Raw genomic sequence first — 20,773 nt, 5'->3', positions numbered from 1 at the left:
TTTACATCGTCATAAGTTACTTAGTTTATTGTTGTGTAATTGTTTTGTTGTTTTCTATACTGACTGTCTTTACATCGTCATAAGTTACTTAGTTTATTGTTGTGTAATTGTTTTGTCGTTTTCTATACTGACTGTCTTTACATCGTCATAAGTTACTTAATTTATTGTTGTTTTCTATACTGACTGTCTTTACATCGTCATAAGTTACTTAGTTTATTGTTGTGTAATTGTTTTGTTGTTTTCTATACTGACTGTTTTTACATCGTCATAAGTTACTTAGTTTATTGTTGTGTAATTGTTTTGTTGTTTTCTATACTGACTGTTTTTACATCGTCATAAGTTACTCAGTTTATTGTTGTGTAATTGTTTTGTTGTTTTCTATACTGACTGTCTTTACATCGTCATAAGTTACTTAGTTTATTGTTGTGTAATTGTTTTGTCGTTTTTTATACTGACTGTCTTTACATCGTCATAAGTTACTTAATTTATTGTTGTTTTCTATACTGACTGTCTTTACATCGTCATAAGTTACTTAGTTTATTGTTGTGTAATTGTTTTGTTGTTTTCTATACTGACTGTCTTTACATCGTCATAAGTTACTTAGTTTATTGTTGTGTAATTGTTTTGTTGTTTTCTATACTGACTGTTTTTACATCGTCATAAGTTACTTAGTTTATTGTTGTGTAATTGTTTTGTTGTTTTCTATACTGACTGTCTTTACATCGTCATAAGTTACTTAGTTTATTGTTGTGTAATTGTTTTGTTGTTTTCTATACTGACTGTCTTTACATCGTCATAAGTTACTTAGTTTATTGTTGTGTAATTGTTTTGTTGTTTTCTATACTGACTGTCTTTACATCGTCATAAGTTACTTAGTTTATTGTTGTGTAATTGTTTTGTTGTTTTCTACACTGACTGTCTTTACATCGTCATAAGTTACTTAGTTTATTGTTGTGTAATTGTTTTGTTGTTTTCTATACTGACTGTCTTTACATCGTCATAAGTTACTTAGTTTATTGTTGTGTAATTGTTTTGTTGTTTTCTATACTGACTGTCTTTACATCGTCATAAGTTACTTAGTTTATTGTTGTGTAATTGTTTTGTTGTTTTGGTGGTGAAAATAAATTATTAGAAACTTTATTCAAGCTGATATGAAGTATATTTTATGAATACTTATGTCAGAAAACATCAACACTTTTTAATTTAAAATGTGGTGGTGGAAACTGACGTCGAGTACGATGCGCCACCTTGTGGTACGTTAAATAAATTATGTTATTAATTTGTTTATTTTTCGGTTTCTCTTACCAGGTGGTGCATTCTATGTTATCCTTTTAATTACTGAGCTTAATGGTGCAAACTGAACTCTATCAGTTTTAGTGCTTATCGCTATGAGCCTTTTTGAAACTGTAAACTCGAAGTAAACAATTTATTGTCGTATAATTTACGTTTAATTCCTGGTGTTTAAAAATAGGCAAAAGCATAAATCATAAAATATTATTACGTAAAGAATATTATAATTACTTCACTCTAAAGTACTAGTGTCTATTCAATTAAAGTCACAGGGGCCTTGGGGTATGGTTACTGTAATTGGATATAATTTCACTAAAAGCTAGTTTTATTACATATTTAATCACTGAATGCATGCAGTGTCCAAACTCTCTCTGTTAAATTATCCACAGGCATGCTTTAATGAAGAGATTCTGTGAGTCAAAGGTCGCGGTCGCAATGAAAGTCAACCACACGACTCGTTGTGTTTCATCTAATTTCGATCGAACTTCATAAACGTTATAAAAAATACTCTTCTCTGGACTCATTTGTATCAAAAATACGCCCTCTATCTGCAGATAAGTAGAGCATCCATCTTAAGATCGCTTGTTTGTTTGTTGAACTTTGCCTCACGCTACTCAAAGAGTGCTCCTTTATTTTGGGTGTTAGACTACGAATGAAACTATTCAACCTCACCAATCACCGGTTCATTTTTTTACCAGCGAACAGTGGGATGACCGTAACATTATATATATAAAACTATCCATGACTGAAAGGTCCAACATGTTTGGTAAGGGAGTCGAACCCACGAGTCGGGTGCCCTAACATCAGGCCTTACTTAAAGACAAGAGTCCTTTATGTTATTACTATAAGACAACAATCCTTTATAACGTTATTATAAGCAAGGGTCCTTTACACTACGACTATAAAACGACAACCTTTTATATTGTAACAATAAAACAATAACCCTTTAAGTTATTACTATAAAACAGTGACTTGTGCCGTAACTGTAAGCAAAAGTCCCTTACATTGTTGCTACAAAGCAAAAATTTTGTATATTGTTACCATAAGACAATAATTCTTTATATTGTTACCATAAGACAATAATTCTTTATATTGTTGCTACAAGACAATAATTTTGTATATCGTTAGATGAAGTTGTGTTTATTGTTAAATGTGACGGATTAGCTATAAATGAAATCTTCTAGTAATGTAACTTTTTTGGAGTTGTTTGAAATGGGTTTGGGAAGTAAGGAATGCTTAGTTATATTTATATTTTGTTTATTAATGGTCGTTTATTTAAATTACATAGACTTCAAACCCAGGAGACTAAAGAATGTAGGCAGCGCCATGTACTTCATGTGTAGTTATTTAGAACTAATTACCTGAAAGTCACACACACACACACGAGTTAAGGATGTTAGGACTTATTCTGTTACGTGCAGTGAATTCACTGTAATTTAGTTATATAATAACATAAAACGATTTACTATGTTTTATCTACTTTTGAAGTGAACTGGAGAGTTGAACCGTTTTTAACGTCCTTTCATTTTTCCTCAGATTAGACGAATTGCAACTAAAATATCGTTAGATGAAAAATGGAACTTTATATCTAAATGTAGACATTTCAGACTTCGTGGGTTGTAGCTTTTGGTTTGTTAGGCCCAATCTAACAACCATAAGAAGTGATAAAAATGTTTATGCTATATATATGTTATTACATTATGACACATTCTCTTATATTTGCATTCAGTATATATGTACAGATTTGTACAGCTTGAAAAATTCATACGGCTATCTGTACTTTACAGTTTAAACCATGCATGTATAGATGTAAATACCATCCAACAAGTCCATGCGTGTACAAAACTCATGTAGTTACAAAATACGGCCCTTACAACATTCCACTATAGTTCAGTAGTCTTACCATTCCAATGTTTACAGGTTCTCCAAAGCCACTCCCCGTCGCAACAAACATGCTCGCCCCTTTTAACCCTGGGGGCGTTATAATGTGACGTTCAATTCCACTATTCGTTGGGCGTTATAATGTTACGATCAATCCCACTATTCGTGCCCCCCGCTAGTACAGCGGTATGTCTCCGGATTTACAACGCTAAAATCAGCGGTTCGATTTCCCTCGGTGGGCTGAGCAGATAGTCCGATGTGGCTTTGCTATAAGAAAAACACCAAACACACTGTTCGTTGGTAAAAGAGTTGCCCAAGAGTTAGCAGTGAGTGGTGATGACTAGCTGCCTTCCCCCTGGTCTTACACTGCTAAATTAAGGACGGCTAGCGTAGATGGCCCTTGTGTAGCTTTGCGCGAAATTCAAAAACAAACAAACATAAAGCTACAAAGAGGTTTTTGTTTCATCTCTATCATTCCTGAACGTCCATGTTTTTTTTAACATAATGAAGGTATAAATACAATACATATACACAACATGTGGAATGTTAATCACCATGCATCACAGTGATCATACATACACACAGTACCACAACCAATGATAACATTGTGGCAATGATAGAAGGACCAATAGCCATCCAATCTGCATGAAGCCAATCCAAAGGTTGTCGTTACTTAATAAGAGAGAACCATACACCAACTACGTTACTGTTTTAAATATGACAGAATTGCTATTATATAAATGTATGTCCGTTATGGGCTCAAATAACGAATGAAACAAATGTAGTAAAAGTCGGTCATTTATAAAATCAGGAATATCACAAAAACAAGACAGGTAGCCTAAAGTGAAAATATAATCACGAACAAATAAACAAACAAATTATTATTTGAAACGCAATGTTGAACTTATTTCCTCAAACAACAAATCTCTATTTTTGACTCCATGTTTAAAATTTGTAATATTTAAGAGTTTCGTTTCTCTCTTCTCTAAGTTCTAATTGGATTTCTTTTTCATTTAAAATTTGTACAGCATGGTTAAACAGGAATTACAAACATCCATCATCTCGTTGGTTATTAGCTGACGTCATCGTGACAAATTAAATAATTATACCTCCTACGTCATGTTATTTCAAATGACGATTTGAACACCAAGTTGTTCGCTATATTATATATCTGGATTACTTTTAATGCCGTTGTATTTTTGTTGTTCTTGTTTTCATAATAATCGCTTTATTGGAGACCTTTCTTTTAACAAACGACCTAACAAACATGATCAAATTATACCGGTTTAAACAACCCACTCGGTAATCAAACTTTAAACCACCACGAAAACTATGTGCAGCATTTTAGAGTTAATAGTATAATTACAGCGCTTATGGGCACGTGCGTTTTTTACTGTTGGTAAAGGACGTGCACGCGCTCACGTTATTTAAGGTATCATGTTATTATACCAACAAGGAAAACAAATACAACTCAATGTTTTTACGCAAGTCCTGCAAGTTGTTTTACCGCGCGTGTTGCATATATTAATTCTTTTAAAACTTCCGGCGATGCCCGGCTTGGCCAAGCGCGTAAGGCGCGCGACTAGTAATTCGAGAGCCGCGGGTTCGCGCCCGCGTCACGCCAAACATGCTCGACCTCTCAGCCGTGGGGGCGTTATAATGTGACGGTCAATCCCACTTTTCGTTGGTAAAAGAGTAGCCCAAGAGTTGGCGGTGAGTGGTGATGACTAGCTGCCTTCCCTCTAGTCTTACACTGCTAAATTAGGGACGGCTAGCACAGATAGCCCTCGAGTAGCTTTGTGCGAAATTCCAAAACAAACAAACAAAAACCTCCAGCGAAAAGAAACCGAAACATAAATATGTATTTTACTATTTTTCCTGAAACTGTACAAAATTTTGAAGACACAAAGCTAGATATATTGAAATTGTTAAATTAAAAGCAAAACTTAAAAAAAAACACACTTGAGTTTAATATTTACAGAATTTACTTCGAAACACAACGCATAGGTTTCCAACACAACACAAAGGTTTCCAACACAACGCATAGGTTTCCAATTTAGCTTCCTACATACAGAACTCCCCACCAGTGACACGGCGGTACGTCTTCGGACTTACAACGCTAGAAACCGGGTTTCGATACCAGTGTTGGGCAGAGCACATAGTGTAGCTTTCTGCTTAACTACAATACAAACATGAGCAACAATTTATGTATAGAATTTATTTTCAAAATACGTACACTGTGTTTCTGCCGTATCTACACTGTCATCCATCCATCCGTCCACTCCACTTTGTTACCCATAATTTATTTACACCGCTGTCTACATTAAATTATCATTAACGATTTGTACTACTTAGATTAAAGGCAATTATGTTCTAAAAGTTACTCTAGTCTAAGTTATTAAAGGCTCATGCTTAATACTGGACTTCGAGTTTATATTAAACACATACGCCTTCACCAGGAAATCTGATTAGAAGACAACAAATTTATCCTGGAACCAATAATTTTATTTAGCAGACTTCCATGCTTAGAGAATATATATAATTAGATTTTGTTGAAGTTCAATGTTGGATACACATGTAAAGCATTCAGTGGCCTCGAGAGGGTCTCTTGATGAAATAATAAGATACAAATTAACGAATAAAAAATTACTAGTCAGTAAAAGTGGGTTGCCAGGTAACCGTAACTTCCTCCGGAAGTGAACTTCCTTTATTTCTTGCCTTCGAATGATTTGCTACTAAGTAAATAAAATCGTCATTACTTATTGTTGTATACAGTTCATGCAACACTTTAAAAATACGGAATATTTTTGTCATCCTTTTTTTCAGTTGTTGTTTATTACTTTCAGTAATTGTTAAGTTATCACATAATGTGCAGTTTAAAAAGAAAGCCCATTATAAAAAATATTGTTTCTTTTAAGCCTAATGATACCTAGCGTTACTATATTTGTAATAAAAAATTAGTTTCTAGGCATAAAATTAAAAGAAAGAAGCTTTTATTTCAGCCGTCGTTTCACCGTTGCGGTTTCATACTTATGTTTATAACATTAATACACTCGAGTAGCAGACCTTTACTGTCAAGCCTAACTTGATTATTAAACGTTTATTGCTAAACCTAACATTATTTGCTGTCAAATGTTTATTGCTAAACCTAATATTATCTTCCATTAATATTGTTGTAACGTGTTTTCCCATTGGGCGGGTCCTTTTGGAGACCGTACAGCCGTACAATGTCATCCGAATGAAATCCACTCTTTTCAGCATTAACATAATAATAACTTTTCATTTTATCACAAGCTAATTTAAGCCTTTTCCAGGTAATTTCAGGTAGGATATGCATAATGTTCTAGTCTTTTCTGTGTAACACTTCTTAGTGACAACCTTCCAGATGTGAGTACAAAACGTCAACATTCAAAAACAAACAAAAAGGAATAACTGATTGTAATTTAGCACAAATGGGCTAAAGGTGCTCCGCCCACGACAGGTATTGAAACCCGATTTCTAGCATTGTAAAGTCGCAAACATACCGCTTTGCTACTAGAATATTCTAAACTAACCTAACTGGATACCGAATAATTGGATGATTTATTCGATAGCACTGCACAATAATTTTTTTTTTTTAATTTTATGCTGATTGTGACAGGTACCTGGTGGGTATACACAAATATAGTTTTGGTTTTGCTTCATCACGTAGGAACTCTGAGAGATAGACAGGTAACTGTTTACCGGTAATAACGTATTTAATTGCGTTTATGTTTCTAAACGCTGTTAAGTTCAACATAAATGAAAGCGTTTTGATCCTGATTTTCGTTTGTATTCAATGTCCGGTGCATCACGTTGCAGTGTCCAACAGTAGTCAGCAAACATTGACGGATTCCAGTTGTCCTGATATCGTTTTTCCACTGTAGCGATGTCCTGGTGAAAACGTCCTGGCGATGGGCAAATTTGGATGTAACTTTCGTGATCAGCAGCCAAAAATCTATAAGGAACACCCAACAGTGTTCAAGAAGCAAAAACTTTGTTGTGCAGTGTAATTTAAAATGGTTTATCTCCTTTTTTCCCTCTACTGTTTCGTTATTCTTATAACCTCAATTTGTTTCGATTATTTTAAAAAATAGAGTAAATATACAAGTACAAAGGTTGTTTTAATAAGTTTGTTCCGTCCCAAATCCCAAGGGTTTATTTGCTGCGCAACGTGATTATACTTACGTTTGATCATTCATAAATTTGTGTCATAGACCAAAAATAATGCATTTCACTGGTTTTTGTATTATTGCTGTGAACGTACTGATACTTCTAAGTTTACTGGGGAAAGGGAAGTTATGGAACATCGTGGTTTGAACAGGACGTTCCATGGTATGATTTATTCCCGTAACTGATTTAATAAATTCAAGTTTCAGAAGCAAGTTTCCGTACCACTGATCGCAGTTCGACGTAAAAGACGTAAATAAATCATTTCTATTGAAGGTTTTAGAGAATATGATAATACTTTACACACAACTAAACCAAAGTTTGCTTTTTCCTCCTCACTGTCGGTTTTTTTTTTTTTTTTTCTATTCCAGAAACTGTATCAAAGTATTGATAACTTTATTGGGTTTTGGTTTTGTTTTTGCCTGCTAGAGCTTGTGATAGCACATTTGCTTTAAAATCATGATCACCAATCACTGAAGAAAGATAACTGTTAAGCCTACTTGTCAACAGTTTTGTGCAGTGCATGCATAAACAAAGCTTTCACTTATTTTTCTCGTTAATCACTGAACACCCCATAACAAAAGTTCATTCGTGTTTAATATTTTTAAAGAATACAACTATTTATATCGAACCAAATCACAGCTATTTCGAGCAGTAAAAATATAATATCAATTATTCAAAGTTTAGAGGACATTATTAAATAACGGTTTAATATCGATTATAAGTTCATTCAATTATTTTCAAGTGCTCAACAGATGGCGCTATTATTAATTACCGGCAAACAAACTTCAGATATCAAAGTTAGAGTTATTTATATTTCACATTAAAAAAATAATAATAAAATAATGGAAAATAATAGCATATTAAGATATGGATATCCAGTTTGAAATTAACTCAAACAGAGGGCGCTGCTCATTGATTATAGATAAACAATTTCTCTTTTGTTAAATTTCATTCTCACAAACGCTAATTATGAGACGCACATCATTTTATTTGATAATTAATATTTGCTGTCAATATTATACACACAAAAATAAAATCGAAGTTTCGCTCATTGTGTTCAAAGTACTGAATATTTGACTAATTATACATTGTTCATAAGTGGAGGAAGAAGGGCGTCTTATCTAAGATTTATTGATTGTTTCTGAGCGTGTAACAAAGCCAGGCATTGATCAAATTTCCGTCCACAAGAGTCTAGGTTCATATTTAAAGTTCCTGTGAGTTATAAGTCTGGGTAAACAATACATCAGTTGAGATGGGTTTCCTTTACACACGCGCACGTCAGTGGCTAATTTTCTGTCTGTTGTTATATTTCAGCTTCTTACAGTTGTCATAAAATAAAGAATTTGGTCAGTTTTGTTGAAGTGGAACATTTCTTTGGACGTGTAGTATTACCACTGCAGGGTTACAACAAAATAAATAACATGGAGCAAGTCTTTACTGTGTATTACCACATTACCTCTGAAGAGTTGCGAGAAACAAAATCAATAATTTTTTTATAATTATTTTCTTGTGGTATTACTATATTACCTCTGTGGGATTATGATAAACAAAATCAACAAATATTGTAAACGACTTCAAATCAATGGGTGTTTGAATTAGGAAGTACAGTACAACAGGTAAACAATGATATACATACAAATAACAACAGAGGGCGCTCGTGTATATTTTCACCCTGTGCATAGTAGCTCGTAGAACAGTTCTAATCCCCCCCTCCCAAGTACAAATCCCTAGATTATAGCTCCGTCATATCCTGACCGATATGAGGTTTAATTACAGTTTTGGACCCAGGATGTCAAACCCTTTTAATTTATATTTTTGACCACACCTCAAGATCCATTAGATTAAACTACTCTGACCTTGTATAAAATAACTTCAATTTGAGGGTAGGCTGGTAGAAATCCAAATGAGTAATAAAATAAAAGCAGGTGCACGTGCACCACACGCACAAAATTATAACTAATAAAATTGAAAAAATTTGGTTTTGTTGAAATTCGCGCAAAGCTACACGAGGGCTATCTGAGCTAGCCGTCCCTAATTTAGCAGTGTAAGAATGGAGAGACGGTAGCTAGTCATCACCACCCACCGGCAATTCTTGGGGTACTTTTTCACCAACGAATATTGGAATTGATCGTACATTATAACATACCCACGGCTGAAAGGGCGAACATGTTTGGTGTGACGGGGATTCAAACGTGTGACCCTCGGATTACGAGTCGAGTGCCTTAACCACATGGCCATGCCGAGCCCAAATGAAAACACGGTCTGATGGATTAATTTACTCTATTCCTGTCCAGGAGAATTTCAAGTGCCGCGGCTACTGAGTATTCCTCCTATTAAGAATGAAATTATAAATATAATATTGTTTGTAAAATATGAGTTATAAGAGTAGACAAACTGTTTTCATTTTCCAACTTTCATAAGTATACTAAACACATTAGTTTTACTGTCAGTTGATATTTTATGAGTGTATTTATATTTTGAAAACATTGACAGACACAAATAGTCTATAATATTAGTCGTGCTATGTGTCTGTTACTCATGTCACATGCTAAATGTCTAATGACACTTGTGTTTTTCTACAAGAATCCACCTTCTCACCCGACCAGACATGTACGGTTCAGAAGTTCCAGCTATGTTTAAGTTCGCTTCAGTCGGTCACCCAGAACCAAGATCTGGTCTTCGCTACTACCATGCAAGAGTTGGAGGCAGGATGTGGGTGAGTGGTTGTTATTTCAATAAGAAAGGAACTGGGGTTAGAAACTTTAGGTATAGGAAATTGTTGCAATAAAGACTAGTAAACATTAGGATGTTGTGTAAGTTTGTTCTTTACTAGAAAAAAAACACAATTAATTAATCACTGCAAAACATGTAACAAGCCCTCCAGTGCCTCAACAGAAAGCTTGTTTGTTTGTTTTGGAATTTCGCACAAAGCTACTCGAGGGCTATCTGCTAGCCGTCCCTAATTTAGCAGTGTAAGACTAGAGGGAAGGCAGCTAGTCATCACCACCCACCGCCAACTCTTGGGCTACTCTTTTACCAACGAATAGTGGGATTGACCGTCACATTATAACGCCCCACGGCTGGGAGGGCGAGCATGTTTGGCGCGACTAGGGCGCGAACCCGCGACCCTCGGATTACGAAGTGCACGCCTTAACGCGCTAGGCCATGCCGGGCCCCAACAGAAAGCCTGCAGGCTCACAACGCTAAATACCTGTGTTCGACAACCGTTGGTTGGAAACAGTGTATATTAGAATATATAACTTGGTTTTGTAAACTGAAACTATGACAGCCTTACGGAAGGTCATTACATACTAATTTAATTAACTCGAGGATAAGTTACACGGGACGAGGTTCGGATGATGTCATTACTAAGGAAATGCTCTAATTGGATAGTCTATGTCCTCTGTTAAACCAGGCGAGGTTGTTGGAAATTGATCACTGGTTACCCATGTAAACTAGTATGTAAATATTAATAAAATGCGTCGTGCGCAAAACAAACTAACTCCACATAAGTCCGTACACACATATTCCATAAAATGTATTTTTATTGTCATAAGTTATAATTTAAAAAAAAAACTATAACTGTTTTTCCCGTTTATTTTATTGTTACACTAGATAACTAGTTGTCTGTTTTTATATATTGGTCTTAACTTATCAATTACTTGTAGGAAATCCACTCAAAATTTCATCAATTCACCGTTGTTTGAGAAATCGTCCGCCGTATTTTTGTTTGCTCGCATTTCAAACCTGGCTGCGTAGTGGAATGTCCAGTTTTCGCACTGCCGAACACGCTTCGGATTTTCAGCTGGTCATGTGTTATAGGCGTGGCAATCGACCCCCTTATTTGTTTCATAAGCGGGTACTGCTGCTGAGTAACTGCTCTCCATCTGCTCAGTAGTTTAAAATTAAGGACGACTTTACCTGACCTCTGTACTCTGACCTTGCTCTTTAGTACTTGTAAGTATGACGTGTCGTTCAGGATGAAACCGCTTAATTTATTATGTCGAAATCGGTGTTAATTTCTTCGTTTATCAGGTGTTTACTTGTGTTGAGAAAGTAAATGACCTGTGAGAAGAACAATCCGTCTATGGTGACCTGTCAGAAGAACAATCCGTCTATGGTGACCTGTCAGAAGAACAATCCGTCTATGGTGACCTGTCAGAAGAACAATCCGTCTATGGTGACCTGCCAGAAGAACAATCCGTCTATGGTGACCTGTCAGAAGAACAATCCGTCTATGATGACCTGTCAGAAGAACAATCCGTCTATGGTGACCTGTCAGAAGAACAATCCGTCTATGATGACCTGTGAGAAGAACAATCCGTCTATGATGACCTGCCAGAAGAACAATCCGTCTATGATGACCTGCCAGAAGAACAATCCGTCTATGGTGACCTGTCAGAAGAACAATCCGTCTATGGTGACCTGTCAGAAGAACAATCCGTCTATGGTGACCTGTCAGAAGAACAATCCGTCTATGATGACCTGCCAGAAGAACAATCCGTCTATGGTGACCTGTCAGAAGAACAATCCGTCTATGATGACCTGTCAGAAGAACAATCCGTCTATGGTGACCTGTCAGAAGAACAATCCGTCTATGATGACCTGTCAGAAGAACAATCCGTCTATGATGACCTGCCAGAAGAACAATCCGTCTATGATGACCTGCCAGAAGAACAATCCGTCTATGATGACCTGTCAGAAGAACAATCCGTCTATGGTGACCTGTCAGAAGAACAATCCGTCTATGATGACCTGCCAGAAGAACAATCCGTCTATGGTGACCTGCCAGAAGAACAATCCGTCTATGGTGACCTGCCAGAAGAACAATCCGTCTATGGTGACCTGTCAGAAGAACAATCCGTCTATGATGACCTGCCAGAAGAACAATCCGTCTAGTCCATTACTAAAAATTACTAACAGCTATACCTGTTTTGCTTAGTCATTTAACCGATTTTGGGCATAAGACACGATTCGGGCAAATAAAGAAGCTCATGAAATACCAGCTAACCTGACTTGTGTGTTTCACGTAGTTAATATGACTTAACATGGGTCACATACAGAAGAGAACTTGTAACTTAAATGTTCTCCGGAATTTTGTTTTTCTATTAAGAATAATTTTGTTGTTCATTTCAAACTTTACTGCAGTTGCACTTCTAAAACTATCAATATTTGTGAAAGGATTTCAAATTTATTTCAGTTGATGCTATAACGCTAGTGACGTCACGGCAATCTTGTCACTTCACGCTAACTCTCGTGACGTCACTGCAATATTGTGATGTCACACTAATTATAGTGACGTCACGGTGATCTTGTCACGTCACACTAACTCTCGTGATATCACGGTGATCTTGTCACATCACATTAATTCTCGTGATGTCACGGTGATCTTGTCACGTCACACTAACTCTCGTGATATCACGGTGATCTTGTCACATCACAGTAACTCTCATGATGTCACGGTGATATTGTCACGTCACAGTAACTCTAGTGACGTCACGGTGATCTTGTCACGTCACACTAACTATCGTGACGTCACGGTAATCTTCTCACTTCATCCTAACTGTCGTCCATCGATTATTCGATGTTTAGTCATGTGAAATAAAATATCGCTTAAGACTATTTTTTTGTCTGAGTTAATGAGCACCAACAAGAATTGTTGAAACTTCCAAATAAAACATCTTTAGTAGAACGTCGCTCACTCTATCAGTTTTTTTTACAGAAGGTTGAGAGAGAGTGTTCGGTGTTTTGACAGCCACAAGGAAAGATGCTTCACCCAGACACAACAAAGAGTTTTCAATCACGTGCTTTCAGGGGCTCGTCAGTTTATTGCAGAATTGTGCATACCAGGTCGCGTGCAAGAAGGTAAGTAGCCGCTTATACAACATACAAACTTATTAAATATTTGTAATTAAAATACATTCACCAGCTGGTAAGAGAATGAATGTAAGAATTATTTACTGACTTAGGTTCGTTACATATGGATGTTCATGAGTAGAACATGAACTGGATATGATTACATGTACCTTTTGATGAATGTTTGCATGTTGTAGTGTAACTTGATAACATAGTAGCAGATCAGTGGAATATCAGAAGACAAAGGAAACTGACATGATTCACTATGCACGTGGACTTTACGGTTCTTCAGTCTCTGATAAGTGCTCATTAAGTTGGTTTTATATTGTTCAGCAACTATTAAATGCCCATTAAAATTGCTTTCAGCCTATGTTGAGAGCCCATTAAAATTACTTTCAGCTTATGTTAAGTGCCCATTGAAATTACTTTCAGCCTATGTTGAGAGCCCATTAAAATTACTTTCAGCTTATGTTAAGTGCCCATTGAAATTACTTTCAGCTTATGTTAAGTGCCTATTAAAATTACTTTCAGCTTATGTTGAGTGCCCATTGAAATTACTTTCAGCTTATGTTGAGTGCCCATTGAAATTACTTTCAGCTTATGTTGAGTGCCCATTAAAATTACCTTCAGCTTATGTTAAGTGCCCATTGAAATTACTTTCAGCCTATGTTAAGCACCCATTAAAATTACTTTCAGCTTATGTTAAGTGCCCATTGAAATTACTTTAAGTGCCAATTAAACCTCTGAGTTTCTTTTGAACTTCTTCATTCTCTGTTAAGTGTCAATAATGTAGACCTTTAGTTTGTTTACCTTCGACTAAGTGTCTGTTTAAATCCTTATAGCCCATTCATTACACACTTATAATTTACTGGTTAATCACCGTATGTGTAGAAGTTTTGGGTTATGATATTATTAATCCTTCACTGGATTAAGTTTCTGAAGTTCTTGAAATACCAGATGATACATACATTGGCTACTTAAAGACAGACGAGTAGAAGTACACGAGCGACCCCTGTTAGCGATACAAGCAACAGTGATAGTACAGAACCAAGGTAGCCTAGTTTTATCTAAAGCAGAGAACTTTACAATGGCGTCCGTTTTCAAAATGGCATATTAATATTAAAACTACCTGTATGCACAACAATATATGTATATATATATAGATAGATAGATAATTCGACAGTCAGCACCTAGGTATATTGTGCTTACAAGTCAAGATTCGTTAACCTACCACTGCGTTGTTCAGCGATGGGACTGCGATAAGTTAACGGATTTACAGCGCTATAATCCGGGTTTTGACTCCCTGTGGTGGACACAGCAAATAGCCCAATGTGGCTTTTTTCTAAAACAAACAAACTGCTATGTTAACAAGCAACATTTTCACAGGGTTAAGAAAAGACACCTAATGACCGTTAAAATGACAACACTTTTGTTTAAAAAACAACAATTGTGAACGAAATCTATACGAAGTGTTAAATTTCATGCTAAGTCACGTGTCATCTTGCACTAATCTTTCCACTCGGAAGTGTCAATCAAGGCCTTCACAACATTTTCAAGATATTTCTCACAATTGGCTGGGCCGTCTCGCCTTCTGTGGTTATTCTAGTTCACACATAACCATCTGAAGTAAAATAATAAAAGCCGTTTAGAACACTGCTTCTTAATGACGCCTACAGAGGGCGTTACTGATGAGCTATGCATATTCAGTCTTAGGGACCTACTTTATAATTATGTGCGCTTATTTCAAAACTTGATACCGTGTGGATTAAATGAAACTGTCAAAAATCTCATGACGTCGTGAGTTACAACATCTTAGTTCTGCGAAACTCTTGAATTAACGACAAATCTGCAATGGTCGAATAATTTTAAAGAAGCTCGCGACCCTTACTAATATAACGTAACGTCTCGACAGAAAGCTATTACAGATTAGAGTATCTAATATACTAACAAGTGACAAGACAGTTAACATCTGTTACATCCTAGGAACGTCAAGGAAACGTCTTATATAACTGTTCCTTTAGGTAATAGATCATAATACAAGTGTTGCCAGGTTACGCCTTAGGAATGTTACTACGTCACTTGTGATACTAATTATAATTTGTAAAATTGAGTTGTTTTTTTTAATTTCGCTCAAAGATACTCGAGAACTACCAGCACTAGCTGTCCCTAACCAAGAAGGAAGAGAGTCAACAGCAACCACTGTCAATTCATAGGCTACTCTATACAAACGAATGGTGGGATTGACTGTGATATAACAACAACAGTTATAACAATATACCAACATCAAAACAATTGTCTCTAAGCATGTATCATTCAGTTATAAGAGTACACAAATATCAGAATAACTGTCTCTACATTTGTATCATTTAGTAATAACAACACAACAATATCAGACCAACTGTCTCTAAATATGTATCATTCAGTTATAACAGTACACCAATATCAGACCAACTGTCTCTATATATGTATCATTCAGTTATAAGAGTACACAAATATCAGAACAACTGTCTCTACATTTGTATCATTTAGTAATAACAACACAACAATATCAGACCAACTGTCTCTAAATATGTATCATTCAGTTATAACAGTACACCCATATCAGACCAACTGTCTCTATATATGTATCATTCAGTTATAAGAGTACACAAATATCAGAACAACTGTCTCTACATTTGTATCATTTAGTAATAACAACACAACAATATCAGACCAACTGTCTCTAAATATGTATCATTCAGTTATAACAGTACACCAATATCAGACCAACTGTCTCTATATATGTATCATTCAGTTATAAGAGTACACAAATATCAGAACAACTGTCTCTATATATATTCAGTTATAACTGTATACAACACAATCAAGAAGAATTTCCCTCTGGAAACACGGCATGAGTTCACAAAGAGAGGGTTCCAATTACCACCAGTTAAAGACTCAAAATTTGAAATAGCTGGACAATAAAACGGGTATTCATGCTACCTCTTGTGAAAATATATCGGTCAAGTCGCCTGACGTAGCATTTATAGATTTTTTTGTTATCGTATTGTGTTAAATGGATAATTGGAAGATGTTGTCTTGATACACTGGACGAATTATAAAAAGCTTGCAGGGAGCAGTGGTGTGCTTCGGGCATGACGGGCTTTCGAGGGAATCTTGGGCAATGGAAACTGTGCTGCAGGCCCATTTTCAAAACGCACATTCGTCAGAGAGAACACGACCGGGCGTGGTGACACGGGCTGTGATGACGTGGTGAGGTTCCAAAATCATTTAACTATAACACACCAGTACTCTCTATATGATTGTAAGTGGTTCTTACTTTTAACCCTTTTGGTTTTGTTCCCCAAAAATAATTTTGTGGCAAAATAATCTAGTGTATTATAAATGCTATAATATTTATCTCCAATAAAGAAATTGCTAAAAATAATTTTGATGAAGGATGGGTTTGTGAACATTTTACGTTTTCTGATTTTGCAATAATTATGAACTTTGAAAGGTGAGACCTTTCATTTATGATATTTATCGTTTATGTTGCTAAGTGAACGCTAACCAATCCTTCATTTCGGGCCCGACATGGCCAGATGATTAAGGCACTCGACTCGTAATCTGAGGGTCACGGGTTCCAATCCCTGTCACACCAAATATGTTTGCCTTTTCAGCCGTGGAGGCGTTATAATGTGATTGCCAATCCCAATAATTGGCGGTGGGTGGTGATGACTAGCTGCCTTCCCTTTAGTCTTACACTGCTAAATTATGGACGGCTAGCGCAGATAGCCCTCGTGTAGTTTTGCACAAAGTTCCAAACAAACAGTTTTTCGTTTATTTCTACTCAATACAAATTACGTTGTATGTGTGTGTGTATTCGAGTGATAATTTAATAATGATTGAGTTACAAGCTTTCGGCTTTCTCCAAGCTTGGAGTGAAATAAAACAGTAAAGTAATGTTTGGCTCAATAGAAAGATTGGTACATGCTTACGACCAATCACCATTCGCTTAATAAAAATGGCATAACACGTACTCGAAAGTTTCGAAATATTACGTGAATATTTCTCAATAAAGATGAGTCCTAAACTAGTTATGGAAGCGTGATATACATGACTATTTTGGTCAATACGTTGTATTAATTATTGTTAATTAGCAGAGACAGGCCTATCGTAATGTAAGAACACTGTGAGAATTGTGTGTTTTTAATCTTGTTCTCAGAGTACTTGCTTCATGCCAAGTGTTTTAAAAATGTCTCCGTGGATGAAGAGAAGTGTGGGCCAACTTACCGCCATACTCTGTGGTTGTCAGAAAACGTGAAACAAGAAGGAAACGTCGAAGATCAATTGCGAAAAACGTGTTGGTAAGATTGGAATTTAGTTATCAATATGTAGTGGATGAACTCTTTATTTGTCTGTTGATAGTGTAAAATACATATAACTACACAATGGGTTACCTATGTTGTGACCATCACAACTATGGAAACGAGCATCCAATAGATAAAATTTGCATACATTCGAACTTTCACTAAGATAATTTCGGCTGGAAAACCAACTTCCGGAGGTAAGGTTTTCTAACTCATCATTTCCAATGATATAACATTATTAATTTTCATTTTCGTTTATTTGCTCCCCCTGGAGGGATTGTGATACGTGTACGGACTTACAATCCGGGGTTAGATTATTCTCGGTGGACATAGCAGGTAACCCGATGTGGGTTTGTTCTAAAGAAACAATTTTGTTTCTAAGAGCCGCCATCTTCTGTCAGTTATCTAGAAGTGTTATGGCGTGATGCAGATGTGGAAAATTGTTGGCTCAGGAGCCCACATCTTTATCTATCATGTTATTTTCAATATGTTATGATTCCCAACCCCAGTGTTTCTTTGTGTTTTTTATGAGGACGATTTCTCGATTGTTTGTTTGTTTTTGAATTTCGCGCAAAGCTTCTCGAGGGCTGTCTGCACTAGTCGTCCCTAATTTAGTATTGTAAGACAAGAGGGAAAGCAGCTAATCATCACTACTCACCACCAACTTTTGGGCTACTCTTTTACCAACAAATAGTGGGATTGATCATCACATTACAACTCCCCGCGGCTGAAAGGGCGAGCAAGTTTGGTGCAACGGGGATTCGAATCGGCGACCCTCAGATTACGAGTCGAACGCCTTAACTTACCTGGCCATGCTGGGCCTGAGGTAATCGATTTCTCGAAAATGGCGAAATGAATTTGGACGAAAGTTGGTATACCTTTGGACTATGATCCAACTTAGAATTTATCAGTTTTTGGAGGGTCAAGATCAAAGATCAAGGTCACAGCAAGACCACGAAAATAAAAAAAATCCAAATTGTTAACATGGAGACTGATTTTTCACATTATTTCTGTTGTATAAGTCAGTCAAAAACGATCATATGTTGTTGACGATTGACAGACTTACATAGATGCTAGAATACTAGTCCTCGTTGTCCTTTTAGAAGTAGCAAGTGTCCATTAATAAAGGGCATGCGAACACATTTTCGTTTTTTTTTTTTTTTTGTGTCGAATATGATCAGCTCTGCATGGTGGAGGTGTGTATTCTACTGAGTTTAGTTTATTATAATTTTGTTTTCCTTATTTTACTCCAGTTTCCATTTTTTTATTTATACGCGAGACTCTACGAAAAGAGATTAAAAACGACAGATGGTGTATCCCCACAGCTGGTGATAGACAATGTGGGCCCTATTTCCGAAGTCACGACCAAAACATCAGGACGCACCTCATACTCCACATTACCTCTTGGTGTAAATATTAACTTTTTAAATAATGCTTGTTTCTAATATTTTTGAATATATATGAAACATCTCATGAATTCAGAAGGGGCGTCTTATGCACAATACTTCTAAACCAACGTTGAACTCTATTATAGGTGCATTTTGATTTCGTTTCAATCGTAATACGATAAAAACCTTTTAGGATGTTTGAGAATATTTTTTGTTTGTTTATGAAAACTAATTTCTTTTTCTGTTCTTCACGTATTCCAGTGCCTTTAGTGAGTTTGTGCATTGTAAATACATCCACGTCACCAACGACTGTGGTCCTGAAGCTGGAAAATTCCTTAGACGTCACATGGAGAGGATATCTGGCAACCTCATTCACGAACACTGCGCCGCCTATACGCACAGATCTAAAGTTTGTGTTAATAAGAGCGCGAAAACCTTTTTGTTTGGAAAATCCACTTTTGTGACTCTGTTTTTCATGTATCTAGTTCTTAGCGAATTCGCTTGAATATCCAATTAGGGTGATAATTACAAACCTGATTTATCGTTTGTTTTTGTGTGTGAGTATTTGAAAATACATGGTTTAGAAACAAAAAGAAAGAAAAGTCTTGTATTATTTGTGACACATACCAACAACAAATATGGAACTGTTTACATAAATACACAAAAAACAGTTTAATGGCAAACAAAAACTAAATTAAGAATCGATAATTTGAACCTTCTTACTTTAAGTTTGAAAATTAATACATCAAAGCCCCGCCATGGCCAGGTGGTTAAGGCACTCGATTCGTAATCTGAGGATCAGCGGTTCGAATCCCCATCACACCAACGTGAGGACGTGTTAATTCGTTGGTTAAAAAGAGTAGACTAAGAGTTTGCGGTGGGTGGTGATGACTAGCTTCCTTCTCTCTAGTCTTAGGCCCGGCATGCCTCAGTGATTAAGGCACTCGACTCGTAATCTGAGAGGCGCTGGTTCGAATCCTCGTCACACCAAACATGCCCGCCCTCTCAGCTGTAGGTGCGTTATAATGTGACGGTCAGTCCCACTATTCGTTGGTAAAATGGTAACCCAAGAGTTGGCGATAAGTGATGATGACTAGTTGCCTTCCCTCTAGTCTTACACTGCTAAATGAGGGACAGCAAGCGCAGATAGCCCTCGTGTAGCTTTCTGAGAAATTTTAAATAAATTAATGGTGTTATTACATTCACTTCACTGTTCCTCAGCTTCTTAAAACTCCAAAGTACTTAACAGTGAAACTCAATAATATATTCATACTAATATATAATATATACAAATAATAAAATATAAGTTTTTGTGTCTTAAGAAAAGTACTTAAAATTAGAATAATTGATTGGATAAAATAAAATTTTAATATGGTACAAACATGTTTAAATTCACCGTAGAGTTTTGTGATAGATTTATAAGAATGATTTAAGCCTAATACAAAGGATATGATCTCACAAGGTAGCCAGTAATTTGAAGCTGCCAGATGTAGTAAGTTCAGTCCCAACACAATAAATAATAATTGTAGTAACTGTAATAAATTTGACGTAAACAGCCTACGACAATTTCACAGGTTATCTTCAACTTTACTTTGGTTTGAATTTCGCGCAAAGCTACTTGAGGGCTATCTGCGCTAGCCGTCCCAAATTTAAAAGCGATATATTTGAGGGAAGGCAGCTAGTCAACATTACCCACCTCCAATTCTTAGCGACTCTTTTTACTAACAAATAGTAGGATTGATCGTCTCATTTTAACATTCCTGCGGCAGAAAAGGCGAACATGTTTGGAGATGAGGATTCGAGCCCGCAGTATACGAA

At 36.2% G+C, this 20,773-nt stretch overlaps 1 protein-coding gene across 1 annotated transcript in view; it reads left to right on the top strand.

Moving 5' to 3' along the window:
* The window catches only part of LOC143254090 (uncharacterized), a 33,519-nt gene extending 13,977 nt beyond the window's left edge, over nucleotides 1-19,542 (top strand). Inside the window, exons 2-5 of the mRNA XM_076508846.1 lie at nucleotides 9,946-10,078; nucleotides 13,085-13,227; nucleotides 17,423-17,564; nucleotides 19,217-19,542. Coding sequence (XP_076364961.1) covers nucleotides 9,946-10,078; nucleotides 13,085-13,227; nucleotides 17,423-17,564; nucleotides 19,217-19,460 — 662 coding nt within the window. The 3' untranslated portion in view covers nucleotides 19,461-19,542. The remainder of the gene's footprint in view (nucleotides 1-9,945; nucleotides 10,079-13,084; nucleotides 13,228-17,422; nucleotides 17,565-19,216) is intronic.
* Nucleotides 19,543-20,773: the final 1,231 nt, after the last annotated feature.

Source organism: Tachypleus tridentatus, chromosome 6 (genome assembly GCF_004210375.1).
Source record: "Tachypleus tridentatus isolate NWPU-2018 chromosome 6, ASM421037v1, whole genome shotgun sequence".
Lineage (NCBI taxonomy): Eukaryota > Metazoa > Arthropoda > Merostomata > Xiphosura > Limulidae > Tachypleus > Tachypleus tridentatus.
This window is presented reverse-complemented; position numbering and strand designations above follow the sequence as displayed.